The 17,231-nt window shown below is 36.1% G+C and overlaps 1 protein-coding gene across 1 annotated transcript in view; it reads right to left on the bottom strand.

Annotated features, from left to right (window-relative positions):
- Positions 1–5,718: 5,718 nt before the first annotated feature.
- The window catches only part of OSTM1 (osteoclastogenesis associated transmembrane protein 1), a 30,982-nt gene continuing 19,469 nt past the window's right edge, over positions 5,719–17,231 (bottom strand). Inside the window, exons 4-6 of the mRNA XM_037159012.2 lie at positions 15,396–15,563; positions 13,086–13,251; positions 5,719–8,672 (exon numbers count right to left, since the gene is read on the bottom strand). Of these exons, the coding sequence (XP_037014907.1) occupies positions 8,617–8,672; positions 13,086–13,251; positions 15,396–15,563 (390 nt within the window). The 3' untranslated portion in view covers positions 5,719–8,616. The remainder of the gene's footprint in view (positions 8,673–13,085; positions 13,252–15,395; positions 15,564–17,231) is intronic.

Genomic DNA, 17,231 nt, shown 5'->3' with positions numbered 1-17,231 from the left:
AACAGGCAAATATTCATTCATTTGAGGAGAATTTGGGTTAACCTTCTGAACTCTAAGCCCACCTGGGTCATCCCAGCACCGATTTCCATGTGCACAGCCAAGCCCCCTTCTAATCTGCCTTGCATAGTCTGCAGGGCAGGTACGATTTCCATCACCATTACAGCAGAGGGGGCTTCAAAAAGAGCAGTGCAATTTGAGTGCTGATGAGGCCAACAGGTTTGATTCTGAATGTTGTTATTACTACCAGGCTGTGACCTAAACGTGAAAATCTACTGCTTTGAATGTTCCATCAGGAGAATTGGCTGGGGAGCCCTAATCCTAATGTGAAGCCATCTTGATTACAAAGAAAAAAATGACAGCACTGTATTGTTTAACCGCTGAACCTTACAATGAAGCACAAAGCAGCATTCAAGTTCTCTGCCTGTAATGCCACGGTTTAAGCAGTTAATCTTACTTTAGTTGAATGGCATGTTCATTACAGCAAAAAAATGGGTAATGTATGGGATTACTGAAAGGGAAGCTAGATTAAACCAGTTATGGACATCATGGTGATTTTTTTAACTGTCTGATTTAACTTGGTATTTTTCAAGTCAGATCTAACATATGCTCATTTAGCAGAGATTAAGCAGATGGGATTCTTGCCCAGAAAAGGTATTATACATGACTGGAGATAGTTCTGTACAGCAGCAATCCATGATAACTCGGCACTGGCTCCGCTTGGAATTGGAATCTTCAGTGCCTAAACTAAACCAGTGTTCCTGAATGGTAAGACAGCACTTCTCTCTTTCCATTAGTTAGTGATGTTTTCACCACCTATGGTTGTCATGGGCAGCTGAAGGACCTTACTTCAAGGTCTCATACATTCTTCTGCAATGACCAGCTACAAAGACATCTAACACAATGTGTGATTCGGGAATGTATTTTACCTCTCTTACACGTGTTTTTTCAAAACAAGTATTATTCTGGCCTCCAAAAACCATTCATTCAACTAGAGATACAAGAGGAAAAGGAGATAGAGTCTCTGACCTGGAGAAGATTACAACCAAGAAAGGAGGGATAACAATGACAAACATAGGAACCTAGGAGATAGTGTGGGAGGGTGTGTAATCAAGTGCCAAAGTGTGCAGTGCAGTCCATAAAAAAAAGACTAGTACTTATTGAGCAGTATGGGGTTCTAGGTATTAGCCATTACATTGCAGGCTTTTTGTACACATAATCTCATTTAACTTGCACAAAAATCTTATAAGCCTAGTAGTATTACTTCCCATTTCACAGGTGTTAAATGTGAAAGCTCAAAGAAGTAAATTCCTTGTCCAAGAAAAGGGAAAAGCAGGAGTTTAAAACCAAGTGTGACTCAAAGCCCTTGCTTTGTCGTGTATGGTAAGCTGCTTCCTTAAGAAATAAAAAGAGTCAAAAGCAAAAGAAAGTCATAAAAAATGTCATGAAAGAAGTGGAAATAGATCTAAGTGAGAATGTATCTTCAATCCAATTTAAAAATAACAAAATTCAGCCCTGGCTAGTGTAGCTCAGTGGATTGAGCTCGGGCCTGCAAACCAAAGGGTCACAGTTCAATTCCCAGTCAGACCACATGCCTAGGTTACAGGCCAATTCCCAGCAGGGGGCACATAAGAGACAACCATACATTGATGTTTCTTTCCCTTTCTCCTTCCCTTTCCCTTTAAAGATAAATTTTTTAAAAATCTTTTTAAAAATTTTCAAAACCTACAGCCAACATCATACTCAATGGGCAAACACTAAAAGCATTTCCCTTAAAATCAGAAACAAGACAGGGATGTTCACTCTCACCACTCATACAACATGGTACTGGAAGTCTTAGCCACAGCAATTAGACAAGAAGAAGAAATAGCCCTGGCTGGTGTACCTCAGTGAATTCACTGCTAGCCTTTGAACCTAAGGGTTGCTGGTTTGATTCCCAGTCTAGAGCACATGCCTGGGTTGCAAGCCAGGACCCCAGTCCTGGGGTCCTGGAGGTTGGAGGCCTGTGAAGGGCAACTGATCCTGTACCTCTCCTACACTGATGTTTCTCTCCTTTTCTCCCTCAGTTCCCCTCTCTATAAAGATAAATACATTTTTTAAAAAGAAGAAATAAAAGGCATCCAAATTGGAAAGGAAGAAGTAAAACTGTCACATGCAGATGGCATGATACTGTACATTGAAAACCCTAAATACTCCACCAAAAAACTAACAGGATACACAAAAAAGTAGCAGGATACAAAATTAATATCCAGAAATTGTTGGCATTTTTATATATCAGTAATAAACTCTCAGAAAGAGAAACTAAGAAAACAATGTCATTTGTTATTGCAACAACACAAAATAAGGTACATAGGAATACCAAGGTCCTTGGTAAAGTTTATTCCTATGTACCCTGTACTCAGAAAACTATGACATTGAAGAAGGAAAGACAGGAAGATATAACAAGTGGATGCACATATCATGGTCATGGATTGGAAGAATTATGGTAACATCACTAAAATGTCTGTACTACCCAAAGCAATCTATAGATTCGACTCAGTTCCTATTAAAATACCAATGGCATATTTCACAGATCTAGAACAAATTTTCCAAAAATTTATATGGAACAAAAGACCCCAAATAGCCCCAGCAATCTTGAGACAGAAGAACAAAGTGGGAGGGATCACACTACCTGATGTCAAAATATACTACAAAGCCAGTGTAATCAAAACAGCCAGGTACTGGTACAAAAACAGGCATGTAGATCAGTGGAATAAAACAGGAAGCCCAGAAATAAACCCATGCCTTTATGGTCAATTAATATTTAATAAAGGATGCAAGAACATATGATGATGTAAAAACAGCCTCTTCAATAAATTGTGTTGGGAAAATTGGGCAGGTACATGCAAAAGTATGCAACTAGACCACAAACTCACATCACACACAAGAAGTAACTCAAAGTGAATAAAACAGTTAAATGTAAGTCACAAAACCATAAAAATCCTAGGAGCAAACATAGGTAGTAAAATCTTAAACATCTCTTGGAACAATATTTTTGCTGATATATCTCCTAGGGTAAGGGAAACACAGGAAAAAATAAACAAATGGGAGTACACCAAACTAAAAAACTTCTGCACAGCTAAAAAAAAACCATCATCAAAATGAAAAGGTACACCACTGTATAAGAAAACTTATTTGCCAGTGATACATCTATTAAAGGTTTAATCTCCAAAATATGTGAAAAACTTATAAACTCAACACCAGGAAGACAATTCAGTTAAGAACTGGGCAAAGGACCTAAATACACACTTCTCCAAAGAGAACATATAGATGCTCAATAGACATATGAAAAACTGCTCAAATCATCAGATGCAAATTAAAACTACAATGAGGTTATCAAGCCACACCTCCCAGAATGGCTACTATCAATAAATCAACGAACAGCAAGTACTGGCAAGAATGTGGAGAAAAGGGAACCTTACTGCACTGTTGGTGGGACTGCAGACTGGTGCAGCCACTGTGGAAAGCAGTATGGAGTTTTCTCAAAACATTAAAAATGAAACTGCCTCTTGACCCAGTAATCCTGTTTCCGGGTATAATCCTAAGAACCCCCAAATACCAATCAGAAAGAATATATGCACTGCTATGCTCACTGCAGTGTTATTTACAACAGCCAAGATCTAGAAACAGCCCAAGAGCCCATCAGTAGATGAGTGGATAAAAAAGCTGTGGCACATTTACACAATGGCTGTAAAAAAGAAGGAACTCTTACTCTTTGTGAGAGCATGAGACTAAACCTGGAAATTATCCTGTTAAGCAAAATAAGGCAGTCAGAGAAAAACAAGTACCATGTGACCTCACTAATATGTTGACTCTAGTAAACAAAATAATGAACAAAATAGAACCAGAAGCACAGACACATGGAACAGAATGACAAATGTCAGAGGAGAGGGGGTAGGGGATTGGATAACAGAAGGTGAAGGGATTAAAGAACATATATGTGCAGCCCATGGACAGAGACAACAGTGTGGTGAAGGACAGGAAAAGGGGAGGCAGGGGATGGGCAGAGGTGAGCAGAAGGGAAGGGAAAATGGGGGACAACTGAATAGTTCCAACAATAAAAATTTTTTTTAAAATATATGTTATTGGTTGGAACAGTGGAAGAAAACTGCTGGTCTCTCAAGAGAGTCTGTTTAAAGGGCCCACAGGGTCCTAAAACATATATAAACCCACCCACCCTGGGAATCAACACCAGGGCAGCAGCTACAAGGGTGCCAGTCGCACATAGAAAGCAGGGGAAGTTACTAGAAATGGGGCAAGAGCCAATAAAGCAGCATTGTTCCCTCTCTGAGCCCTCCTGTACATAAAGCGCAACAAAGCAGGGAAGTGGGTTGTCCTACCCTAGAGAATACCTAAGGCTCTGCCCCTTACAGCATAACAGATGCACCAAGTCCAGTAGTCAAAGCAGCTCTACCTAATACACAGAAACAAACATGGGGAGGCTGCCAAATTGAGAAGACAAAGAAATATGGCTCAAATGAAAGAATAGGTCAAAACTCCAGACAAAGAACTAAGTGAAATGGAGGTAGCCAACCTATCAGATTCAGAGTTCAAAACACAGGTGAGATGCTCAGAGAACTCGCTGAGTATAGCAAATGCGTAAGGGAAGAAAAGAAGGTTATACTAGGTGAAATAAAGCAATCCACAGGGAACCAAGAGTGAAGGAAGGGAACCCATGGTTAAAATCAACAATATGGAATATAAAAAAGTAAAAAACAGTTACCAGTACAGAATAAAGAAACAAGAATTCAAAGAAAATAAAATGAGAGAATAAGACGACTCTGGGACATCTCCAAATGTGCCAACATCCGAATGCCAGAAGATGAGGAAGAGCAGGTAATTGGAAACTTATCTGAAAAATAGTGAAAGAAAACCTCCCTAATTTGTGAAGGAAATAGACATACAAGTCCCTGAACCACAGAAAGCCCCAAACAAGTTGGACCCAAAGAGGGCCACACTGAGACACATCATAATGAAAATTCCAATGGTTAAAGAGAAAGAGAGAATCTTAAAAGTAGCAAGAGAAAAGCAGAGAGTTACCTACAGAGGATTCCCGTAAGACTGTCAGCTGACTTCTCAAAAGTAACTTTGCAGGCAAGAAGGGACTGGCAAGAAGTATTCAAAGTCATGAAAGGCAAGGACTTACAACCTAGATTATTCCATCCAGCAAAGCTTTCATTTAGAATGGAAGGGCAGATAAAGTGCTTCCCAGATAAGGTCAAGTTAAAGGAGTTCACCATCACCAAACTCTTATTACATGAAATGTTAAAGGGATTTATCTAAGAAAAAGAAGATAAAAACTATGAACAGTAAAACAACAACAAACACACAACTATCAACAACTGAACCAAAAACAAAAACAACAAACTAAGTAAACAACTAGAACAGGAACAGAATCACAGAAATGGAGATCACATGGAGGGTTAGCAGTAGAGAAGGGGAGGGGGGGAGAATAGGGGAGAAGGGACAGGGAATAAACAGCATAAATGGTAGGTACAAAATAGACAGGGGAAGGTTAAGAATAGTATAGGAAATGGAGAAACCAAAGAACTTACATGCACAACCCATAGACATGAACTAAGGGAGGAACTGCTGGAGGGATATGAGGGTACTGGGCAGAGCAGGACAAAAGGGAAAAAATTGGGACAAATTTAATAGCATACTCAATAAAATTTACTTAAAAAATAAATGTGATATATGTGACTAATATTTATTGTACCAAATGTAATAGTTTAAAATAAGCGACTTGGTATAGTTGTCACTTTAATGTGCTCCATATATAATTCAACATAGGACAAAGCCCTTTTTTAATCAACATAATCATCTTAAAGATTTTTTACAAGCAGAGTGCAGCAGTGGAAAAATATCTGATTAGGCAACTCACGTCTCAGTTTTAGAGTTGTCTATAAAACAGTGGCTCAGTCATGAATCTGGAGCTCTACAACGTTCTGCTCCTTTAGTTAAAACAATAGGAAGTGAGTGATCAACTTCTTAGAGGGATCCCGTGCAGCAAATAGAAGGATGCACTGAGTGGCTTTTAGGGACTCCATTCAGCTCTAGGATTCCTTGACCAGATGACCTCTAAGGATATCTTCTAGCTCCAAATATTATATATATATAATATTTATACATATAATATATATAATTATATATAATATATATAATTATATATAATATTCCACTTTAAATGTTACATAGGTTCCTAGTATATTTTTGCTTTCATAATTCATTACTGGTGATCTATTATTTATCTAGTATCAAGCCTTTCATCAGAAATGCAACCCAATTACAATGTGGTTCTGGAAAACACTTCATTTTTAGGAGCACATTACAGTAAAAAGTATTAGAGCCCATCCATAAAACATTGCACAATATGGGTCCCATTAGAAGTAACATTTACCAACTAAAGCCTGGTGTTATTCATTAATTTAGAGCTATACTTTAAGATAGTTAATGCTACTGCTACCTCTCAAATCCAACAACAAAATCCAAAAGTACATTTTTATTTGCAACAAAATTATAAGATAAACAGTAGTTTTAAAGTAGATATTTAAACTCAGTGTCTGGAAAACTGAAATGTGATTTTTAATTACAGCTGAAGTTTTAAAACTGTATTTAAAATAGAATATGGCACTATAAGTTTCCTTAAGCTAATTCCTTTATTTGAAACTGTCAAAAAATTAAAATGTTCTTGTGTACATGTATGCTATGTGTCTAAGAATTCAGAACTATGCAAAGAATTTTCCAATATGACTAAAAAGCAAAATGTGTACACACACTTCAGTGTAGCACTTAATACTTATTTTTGAAATCTATTGCTGATGCTACTTCTAAAGAGCAATGACTCAACCAGAAAAATAGTACAGGCTACCTTTTGTTTTTAAAAGTGCTTACTAGCAAATATTTCCAAAGCAATGGTTTTTAGAAATACACAATATTCAAAAAAGTGCTCAGAGTCAGTACTTACAGAACTGAATGTGCCATTTTATACCTTTGCACATGTAAACTGGTTTTGTCTGCATTAATGAAAGATTGCCTTCAATGGCCCTCAACTATACGCTTCAAATCATAATAGTGCTATTAGTATCAGCAGCGGGAACAGTAACAACAGAACAAACCCCAGCACGTTTTTAATGGAACACAGCAGACTGGAAAAACTATAACGGCTTGTGGATATGTTACCTATCCAATGACGAGCCTTTTCTTTCATCTGCCTATATGGTAAACATTTAAAAAAATAAAATAAAAACACTTTTTTGTCTCTCTATAGAGTATTTTACAGTACACTAAAGTATTCAAATTCTTTTAACATTTAACTGAACTCTTGTTTCTCAACAGTGAATACAAAGCCTATTTCCACCAACAAAGCAAGAAATTAACAGATAAAATACTTAACACTAAACACCTGAGGGGAAAAAACTGTAAACAATTCTGATATGAAGTTTTTAAAAAAAGGACTGATATCAAACATTGCAAAATAGACTGTTTTCTGAGAGTGAAATATTTGACTTCTTATCAATCATATCACTTTTACCTGATTTAGATAGTTTAAGGGAAAAAGCGTCATCTTAACCTAACTGCTTCCTGCAGCAGGCTCTCGTTCCAACTCCTGCTTCCAGTAGGAGCCATTTAATAGCCCTACTGTGAGACCCCTCAGGCCCCTTTCCATCCTCTGAACCTTATGCTTTTTTTTGCTATTCCTTTATCTCGCCTCTGAAAATTCCTATATATCCTAAGAGAAAATCTCCATTAAAAAGTCACAACTTAAATACAGTGTGATAATGCCACATTTGATTTAAAATAGCAATAAATTATAAATTGCCAAATAATGTAATTCACAATGCAAATCCCTGGTATAAAAAGAACCCATCTTGCCCTGAATATAACAAAGCAGTCCAATGATTTCAAATTACTTATGAAATAAAGTCAAAAATAAGGTGTAAAATACTATTTATAAAAGTCAAGTAAGAAACCAGTTCTCATAAATCTTTTTACAAAGATAAATGTAATGTGCCTTTCCACTTCTAAAAACTGTTAGGGTGGCTTATAATCAGTGGTTTCAAAAGTGACTCTGAGGAAACTAGAGATTGAATTACACATTATTTATAACATGACACGTTAAGTATGTATGTAACAATAACACTGAAGTGGTAATTTAAATTAATTTTTGGACCTGCTACTATTTGGCAAGTATGTCTCTTTTTCAAAGTCTTTGCTGTAACTGATTAATTTTTAAATGTTAGTTTTCAAAAACTTTGCTACTTGAGAGACAGTTAATAAGAAGATAGGAGAAGTCTCAAATAGTACTATCATGCCTATAAAATGAAACAAAGATTGTTCTTGCATCTTTTGTTATTATAACAAATACATTTTAAAATAGACCACATTGCTATGCCTGTAAATTAAAAATACCCAAACCCTTACAAAGGAGGTGGAAAAGGAAAGAAAAACTGAAGATTCTTATTTAAAAATAAATATGAAGTCCTTGCATTTCTTAAGAACTTTATCTTCTTTTGGACCAAGCTGTATCTTCTATCATTCATCCATGGGACATGATGTTAATTCTCCACTTTGTAGGTTTCAGTTCGAATTTTCTTGAATGTTTGCAAAGCTGGTATTGGACTTGAGACGTTTGGCTATATAAATCAAAAATATTAAAATTTAATTTTAATTTAATTCTCTAAACATGATTATTCATTATTTTATGTAAACTATAGTATTAAAAAACTAGAGTATTCATCCATTATTTCTATATTTGAATCAGAATCAGTTCAATTTTTTAAGAATTAAGACCTAAGTCTATTTTTATCTACCAACCTCTAAAAGCATAACTTTGCTGGAAGCTGCATTTGACTTTGTTAGAAGCAGCACCAAGTAAAAGAGACATAATTTATGTATACTGAACATCGCAATCTTAAATAAGTAATACAGGTGAAAGTGCTCACAAAATGGAAGTGCTATAAGGTATAATAAAATTATATGTCAAAAGTCTAAGTTAGAAATCCAAATCTAAATTTCTCTTAAAGGAGTTCAGTTCACAGACACAGACAGTATGGTGATTGCCAAGGAAAAGGGAGGTGGAAGGAGGTAGAAGAGGGTAAAGTGGGGATAAACAGTGGCAGAAGGAGACTTGACTTGGGCGGCAAACACACAGTACAATATACAGGTGATGTATCACAGAATTGTAACCCATAATACTTTATTAACCAATGTCACCCCAATAATTTCAATAAATTTTTTTATTTGGTAAAATATCTTTGCAATGTTAAAAAAACATTTAAGTGGCTTACAAAGAAAAGTGAGTTGAAAGAAAAAGGTGAGTTGTACATTATACATGCACAATGCATACACAAATATATACAGCTATTAATAAAACATGTACAATCAATTTTGATAATGATGCTAATGGGACTGGACCATTAGGGTTAATTTAAAAAATCATGGCTATCTGGCCTGGTAATATGTTTTGTACTTACAGGTAAATATAAATGTTTCTCCTGTTCCAGAAATGAAAAACAATCATGCCGTGGTTAAAGTATCTTACACTGGACACGTAGGGATCTACGCACTTTAGAGGCTCTCAACACGGGAGTAAAGTCATGATTCAGACGGTCTGCACTGGGACCCAGGCATCTGGGGGTTTTGTTTGTCTCTCTTTGTTTTAAGCTCAGCAGACAACTCTGATATATGGTCAAGGACAAGAACCAGGGTTCTACCAGGGTCTCTCCTGAACATCACTCTAAGTGCAAGATGACAACACAACTTCCGAGAACAGTGTACTGCTTCAGCCTAAACTAAAAGTCTACTTCTTAAGTCTTCAGGGGGTCTGGGGGGTAAACTAAATCAAAAGGATTTCTTTTTTCCAACTGGGTTGTTTAAAATTACTACAAGTAATCTAGTTTGTACTAAATACAAAATTTACTAAACTAACCAGCGATACCAATGAGTACTTATACCTGTAACTTCTTCGCCTGCTTATTTTCTGATAAATCCCTACATCCTTCCAAACTGTACCCCAAGAGTCATCTAATGGTGACTTCCGACACCCAACATGCAGAGTTGATCTGATCTTCATCTGTGGTCCAATCACACTATATATACCTCTACCACATTTGTTGTAATAATTGGATGATGTTCAATGTGTTGTTTGAGGGAATGTATAATAGGTTCTGTGACTTTAAGGGAAGTGATATATATCAAAACCAAGTTTACCATAGGTTAACTATATAAAGAATTAAGTTCCTATGGCATCTCATCATTACAATAAAACAATACAACAACAATGTTATTTGAGGACTTGCTGGATCATACCTTGTTTTTCTTTTCATCCCTAATTCTTACCAGAGGACTTGATGAATGGGGACACATAAAATGATGGCATAAAGAAAAGTAAATTAAAATGTCCATGAGGTAACAGTACAAGAACTATTTGCTTACACTAGCATTTCCTCAGATTTATAATTTAATTCATAAATAATACTTCTGTGTAACAGTAATAGCTACTATGCAAAAGTTCTACCACATTTCAGGAATGTAATCTGAGTCTTTAATTTATACTCAACTATATTATGAAACTCATAAAAAATAATTTACAGGATTAGTTTTTGAGAAACACACTCTAGGAAATGCTAACATTAAGTAAAATGTTTTTATCCAACAACTATTTTCCGAGCACCCACTGTGGGCCAGGTACTTTGCAGATGCTGGTGATACCCTGGTGACCAAAACGAATAAAATCTTTGTTCAGATGGGGCTTACAGGTGGGTCAAAGGAGACAAACAAACAAGGTCGAAAATAAATGTAAAAGTTAACTTAAATAGTGATTTAGTACCATTATAAGAAAGATGTTACAGAATAATTAAAAGAAGGGTGTATTCTTAGGTTGGGGTGGGACATAAAAGGTCTCTGAGTAAGCAACCTTTGACCTAAGACCTGGATGACAGGCGCTGGGTCAAGGAGAAGCAGGGAGGAGAAGTACAAAAGCCTTGGAAAAGGCACTGTGAACCAGCATCTGAGAGGCGCAGAAAGAGGGCCGGACTGTCTACATATGGCCTCATGAGCAAGGAGAGAAGTGGACACGATAGAACGGTAGGTGGGGGCCAGGTCGCATACGGCTTGGAGAGCAGACCCTGGAAATAACTTTGGATTTTATTCTAGGGAAACATGAAGGGTTTCAAGTTGGAGAGGAACCTAATAAAATTTGTGTTTTAAAAAGTACTTTAGCCACTATATGGAGAATGGGTCACAGTGAGTCAAGAAATGCAAGCAGAGATGCCAGTTGAGAGATGCCTACATTAGTGAGATAAGAGAGGATGACCTGGGCTAAGAAAAGACCATTTAAAATATATTTTTGGAAGTAGGGTTGGTAGTATTTGCTGATTAACTAAAAAGAGGTGGGGTAAGAAAAAAAGAGAAAAAACTCATGCATACATACAATGGTGTGGTGATTACTTAGGGGGCAGGGAAAGCGGAGGTGGGCACAGGGGGGATAAATGGTGATGGGTGGAGATTGGCTTGGGGTAGGGCACACACACTACAGTGTGCAGATGATGTGGAATTATGTGCCTGAAACCTGTACGATTTTGTTAACCAGTGTCAACCCAATAAATTTAATAAAAAGGGGGAAAAAGAAGTGGGAAAGAAATAAAGAGATGGGGAAATAAAGAAAAAAATTAAAAATTAAAAGAGAACGAGGTTTGTGGCCTGTACAAGCAGGTAGATGATAGTGATTTTTTACGGTGAAAACAAACAAAAACCCTAATGAGAAGCAGTAAAAATTTTCAGTGTTAAATAGATTTGCAAAGCAAATAAGATGCTAACCTTTAAAGTATACCAAGTTCTGAAAACTAAAGTTTCTCAATAGTGAGGTCCCTAAGATATTATGTTATTATTCTAAATAAGTGTTTTTAGGACCAAGATATTACATATGTATGAATGCTGGTAATCTTCAAAAAGCTTTATTAAATATACTTACAATAAAGACTCCTCTCCAGTAGCTGGCTTTTTAAGGCATTAAGACATTACAAATTCCATTCAAACTGGTGTACAAGTAACCTTTTGTTAAAACATATATATTAAAAACAAAATTAGAGCCCTGGCTGGTGTAGCTCAGTGGATTGAGCATGGGCCTGTGAAGCAAAGGGTCACCAGTTTGATTCCCCGTCAAGGCAAATGCCTGGACTGTAGGCCAGGTCCCCAGTGGGGGACACATGAGAGGCAACCACGCACTGATGTTTCTCTCCCTCTCTTTCTCCTTCCCTTCCCCTCTCTCTAAAAATAAATATTAAAAAAAAACAAAATTAAAAAAAACATTAACTGCTAAAAAATTTATGGGGGAAAGTTTTTATGTCATAGGTTTCTAGACTAGGAATAATATATGAGAGGAGAAAAAAGCCTAACTCTTTTTCTCAAAAAATTTTTTCTTTTAAAAAACTAAAATTACCAAAAGATAAGCTCATACTTTCATTTTGATAATAAACAAGAAACTCAAGACACTCAGAGTCACTTTTCTTCCACTAGTTAGAATCTCCTAGTTAGTGATTTTTCTGCTCTGCCTTATTTGATGAGAACAAAGGAAAGGAATTTGTAGCAAGCACATGCTATATGTCAAGTAATGTTCTTGCAACTGCAATTTCAATGTGTTCATAAATAAACTGTAAGCCATAGTGTATCCCTGCCTGCTGTACTTTTCAGGTGCTGCTCCTACGGCTCCAAGGGGCCTTATGAGCTGACTCCATCTCCCTACTGTGGCCATGTAAGGTCATCGAAGTCTTTGATGCTTATTTCTCTGCTGTTGCAACCTTTTCCCAGGGAATCTAGCTCTCTCAATCAAAGCATCTGAGAGATACTGTATGATGACTTTTGATTATCTGCACTTACAAAGTTCTTACACATCTCTTTCATTAGTAAGTATAAAATCTGAAGTCCAGAGCTGTTTTAGGTGAATATAGTTTGAGTTCTCAGAATATACGTTATTTCTAAAACAGGCCTAAATTTTTAAAATACAAGTTTTTAGCTATATAAATGAACAATTATAAAAAGACGCTTACGTAGAAAGAGTTTGCGTTTCTTTTGTTCTGAGTGAAGAAAGCTACTGAGGTAGAAGACAACAGGCAGGAAAAGAATGAACACAGAAACAGCAATTACAGGCACGGTGTCACTGCAAGGGACCGAACAGTTGAAAGTTCGACTCCAAAGTTTTCGAGTAATGTTCATCTGAAACAATAACATAATATTACTACTGTCTTTTACATTTAATTTGTCTTCAATTTCACACAATTATTTTGTTAATAGCTAAACAGGCACTCAGAATTTAGACTAAACACACATCATAAAAAATGTATGGATAGTTGAGGACAATTTCTCTTCTGCCAGGAAAGAAGGTGGTTCACAATTAGTCACTGTATAAATTTATACCCACACAAAAACGTCAGGTTCTAAATTCATAATACTATCCATATAATGTGAATCCTTCACAGAGTTCAAGCAGAGAAACTCTATCTGTAAGAATATAGTTAGACAATGCTTTATTCATGAAAAAAGACTGAAATGGTAACTATGGGATGTGATGGCTCTGTTAACTGTGGGAATCCCTTCCCAAAGTATTCACATAGCAAATCATCCCATTATAACACTTTAATATTTATACCCCAATAAAACTTGGAGGAGGGGGGTAGAAAGACTCACAAAACAAAAAAAATTTCATGTTACGTATGTAATCTCTAAGCTTATTGCAATATTTTTAGATGAAACTAAAAATATCAACTTTATAAAGCTGCTCTATGAAATGCTTAATATTTTATCTGAGATATTATGAAAAATTCATACTTGTGGCAAATAATTTTTAAGTACATAATACCTAATGAGTCATGGAAACTTTATTAGATAATATTAATATCTTATTTAGCAGCATTCAATAGATACAAGTTAGGGGCAACAGTACCTCACTTTCACTGAATTCTTAGTTTCTGTCGAACGGCCTTATATAAGGAAACTATCAAATGATATGCAGAAAACTGTTCTCACCTGGATTTTGTGTAACTGAGATACAATTCACAAACAGTACATTGTATGTTTACTGTAGGTCTTGCTTATTGCAAAATAGGTGGCCGTGCTGATTTCCTGTGCACTCCCACAGAACCAATATTCATTTTCATCTTTATTTTTAAAACAATAAAATAAACTATTATTTAAAATATATATTTATTATTTACTGAGAGCCTATGCGCCAGGTACTATTCTAGAAACTGGGAATAAAGTAGTAAAAAACAACAAAAATCCCCATGGTGAATCATTTTAAGTGCTTTTTGCCATCCTGAATATTACTGATCTACCATATCATTAACTCTGAGCTGCTACAGTAATTCACACTTATCATTCTCAACCATTAAGTTTATCAAGTTGGACCTTAAGTTCTCTACTTTTAGCCAATAATTTCTCACCTTCCTGTAATGCAGTGATTTTCAACCGGTGTGTTCTGAGAATTTTTAAAACATGTAATACCTGACAATTTAGTCATAGACACTGACCTCTTTTCCCTTAGATTGCCAAATTTAAAAAATGACAACAGCCAACAGAATAGCTTTCTTGTGTAATCAAAATTACACCTATGTTTTTGGTCAGATCAGTAAAAAACATATTTTTTGGTGTGCCACAGAATTTTACTTTGAGTGCCATGAGATGAAAAGGGTTGAAAATCGCTGCTCTGAAGCCTCAATACTCAGATATCATATTCCCAAAAGAAAGGCATGATCGCCATCTTCTGGTACCCCATGAAAGTGCAGGTTATACAATGGAGAAAAAAGCTTTTTTGTTGACTATTCCTTCCATCAATGCATATTAGTAAAGGCCTGTTACATGCCAGGCACTGTTCTAAATACTAAACAGTGAACAAAAATAGAAAAGGATGTCTTTATCCTCATGTGGCTTATATTTTATACAGACCGTAAATAAATATACAAATAAAACATTTCAGGTAGTAATAGATATAAAGAAATAAAGCAATGGAATAGGAAGTAATTGCAGAATGGCTTCAGAAACACATAACAAAACTTAGCGATTTCTTAAATTAGCAACACAAGCATGAGAAACTAAAATGGAAACAACAAAGCTCCCATCTCAGAAAATGACACATTATCAAACTGCAGAAACAAAATGTGCCAAATTATCAACTCAGTTATGAAGAACTGATTAATTTCCACTTCAGTTTGACAGATCAGGATATTCTAAAACTTACTACTTTAGACCTGGTTATATCAAATGAAGATTCCAATTCACCTTTGAAAGGGGTAAAAATACTGAAGGCACATTTGACAACAATGCAAAATATGTATGTATCATATTAGAAGCAAAGTACTTACTGCATCTTCCACATCAATGCATAAATGTGTTCCAGGTTCAGCCTTATTCTCATGTTCATTCATTTTTTGCATTTCACTGTACAGACTACTCAGATTTTTATATGCTTTGAGACAGTTTTTGCATACTTCTGAATAATTTCTTAACTGTAGAAGACTCTGTATGCTCCCCTAAAATATCAAAGGCACATGTAACACACACACAATAAACATTACATCTCTTTAACGTACGCTATCTGCCCTCCTAGAAAACAGGAAACAACGTAGCATGTTAAACAGCTGAGCTATGATGTTGGGCAGGTTGCTAAACCACTCTGAGCCTCGGTGTCATCATCTATAAAAGAGGACTACACGACCTGTATTGTAGGTCCCAAGGATTAGAAACCTGGTATGTAAAACCCACAGCAAAAGATTTGGCACTTCCCAGTTGACTCTAAATTTTTTTAGAAGATTTTATTTATTTATTTTTAGAGAGAGGGGAAGGGAAGGAGAAAGAGAGGAAGAGAAATATCAATGTGTACTTGCCTCCCACGCACCCCCTGCTGGGGACCTGGCCTACAACCCAGGCATGTGCCCTGACTGGGAATCAAACAAATGACCCTTTGCTTCAGAGCCTGCACTCAATCCACTGAGCTATACCAGCCAGGGCTCTGTCTCTAAATTCTGAAAACCTCTTCACTAGCCATTGTTAACTGAGGACAATATGAGCTCATCTGCCAAATTCCAAATCCTAAATACCAAAACTTTCCTAAATTATCTTGTCACTTAATGTATTTGCTCTTATCTATGGTACTGTCATCAAGTAAATAAAATAGGCCCTTGCCTGTGCTGACCTCAGCAGAGAGGACTTTATTAACGGGGAAGGGAAACGCACTAACACTACATCCCCATACAGCTCTGAAGCCCCAAGGCACATAACCCAGGCCTTTCCACTCAACAAAAAAGGATTAACACCAAAGAATTGTAACCTAAATGAAGGTAATGAATAGAACATACAGCACATCTGTCTTTTCCAAATTTAGGACTGACACTTGTCTTTCTGAGAACAAGTTTTCTGAAGGGTCAGCTCACTTTATTCTTTCCCTTGTAGCCTGGAGAAATGCTATGTTAACTGAATATCTGAATGAAAGAGAAAGGAAAACAAAAGGATTTAAAATTACAGAGCCCTCTCAATGTTACCCTCACCATCCATCTGATAGAGAATCTGAGACTCCCTTTAGTTCTGCCACAAGAAACAGCCCATTGCCTGTTTTTCACAGAATAATTGTGTATTTAGCCAAATCTGTTCAATCAAAATTGAGCACAGACCCTTGATGGGGGAGTGAAATATAGCCATTTAGGTAAAATGCACATATATTTTGACATAGAAATAAAAAACACAAAGGTACTAAAAATAAATCACACGAGAATTTTTAAAAAATAATTTCAAAGTGGGAAAAGGCCTTCTAGTGTAACATAAAACCTGCAAGCCATTAAAAATGTTTTGATAAATCTAACATAATAAAATTTCTTCATAACAGAAAGAAAAGCATAATAAAAAGACAAATAACAAACTAGGAAAAATATATGCAACTAACATCCCAGGGAAAAGTGCTAATTTCCCTAAAATACATTTATCAAAATACTAATCTCTTAAACCAGAGTTTCTGGGAAAATAGGTTTAATAAATGCATAAACAAAAATTACCATTTAGAGTTTTACAATATACATTAGTCCACTAAAATTCTGAAGTCCTATAGTAAAGAATTTCCCAACCACCCTGGCTGGTGTGGCTCGGTGGGTTGAGTGCTGGCCTGTGAACTGAAGGATCACCAGTTTGATTCTCAGGTCAGGTGTCAG

This window comes from Artibeus jamaicensis, unplaced genomic scaffold (genome assembly GCF_021234435.1).
Source record: "Artibeus jamaicensis isolate MK-2021 breed Jamaican fruit bat unplaced genomic scaffold, CSHL_Jam_final contig_387, whole genome shotgun sequence".
Lineage (NCBI taxonomy): Eukaryota > Metazoa > Chordata > Mammalia > Chiroptera > Phyllostomidae > Artibeus > Artibeus jamaicensis.
The sequence above is the reverse complement of the archived record's forward strand: the minus strand, read 5'-3'. Positions and strand labels throughout refer to the sequence as shown.